This window comes from Merops nubicus, unplaced genomic scaffold, assembly GCF_000691845.1.
Source record: "Merops nubicus isolate BGI_N331 unplaced genomic scaffold, ASM69184v1 scaffold27892, whole genome shotgun sequence".
Lineage (NCBI taxonomy): Eukaryota > Metazoa > Chordata > Aves > Coraciiformes > Meropidae > Merops > Merops nubicus.
In genome coordinates this window covers 1-301 of record NW_008593299.1, presented here as the reverse complement: position 1 = coordinate 301, position 301 = coordinate 1, and the positions used below count along the sequence as shown (strand labels likewise).

The 301-nt window shown below is 58.1% G+C and overlaps 1 protein-coding gene across 1 annotated transcript in view; it reads left to right on the top strand.

Annotated features, from left to right (window-relative positions):
* Positions 1-276, top strand: part of OPHN1 (oligophrenin 1) — a gene marked incomplete at both ends in the record, with an annotated part of 6,906 nt that extends 6,630 nt beyond the window's left edge. The window contains one exon of the mRNA XM_008935416.1: positions 185-276. Within this exon, the coding sequence (XP_008933664.1) occupies positions 185-276 (92 nt within the window). The remainder of the gene's footprint in view (positions 1-184) is intronic.
* Positions 277-301: the final 25 nt, after the last annotated feature.

The window sequence follows — 301 nt, the reverse complement described above, 5'->3', positions numbered from 1 at the left end:
TCTCCTTGTTGGTGGCGGGAGGACGGTCTGTGCCCCTGGTGCCAGTGCCACATCGGCAGGGCGGCCAGCAGGGACCTGCTGCTCCAGGGGCAGTGCTAGGCTGGGCTGCAGGCAAGGGGTGCTGAGGAACCCCACATCTCCCGTACTGCTGTCCTCTGACCTTGCCTTTCATTTGCAATCCTAGGGCACCTTGGACCTGACACTGAAATCCTGCGTCAGGAGAAAGACAGACTCTATCGACAAAAGGTTTTGTTTTGACATTGAAACTAACGAAAGGTGAGGTGCTGCCCGTTGGGGTGGG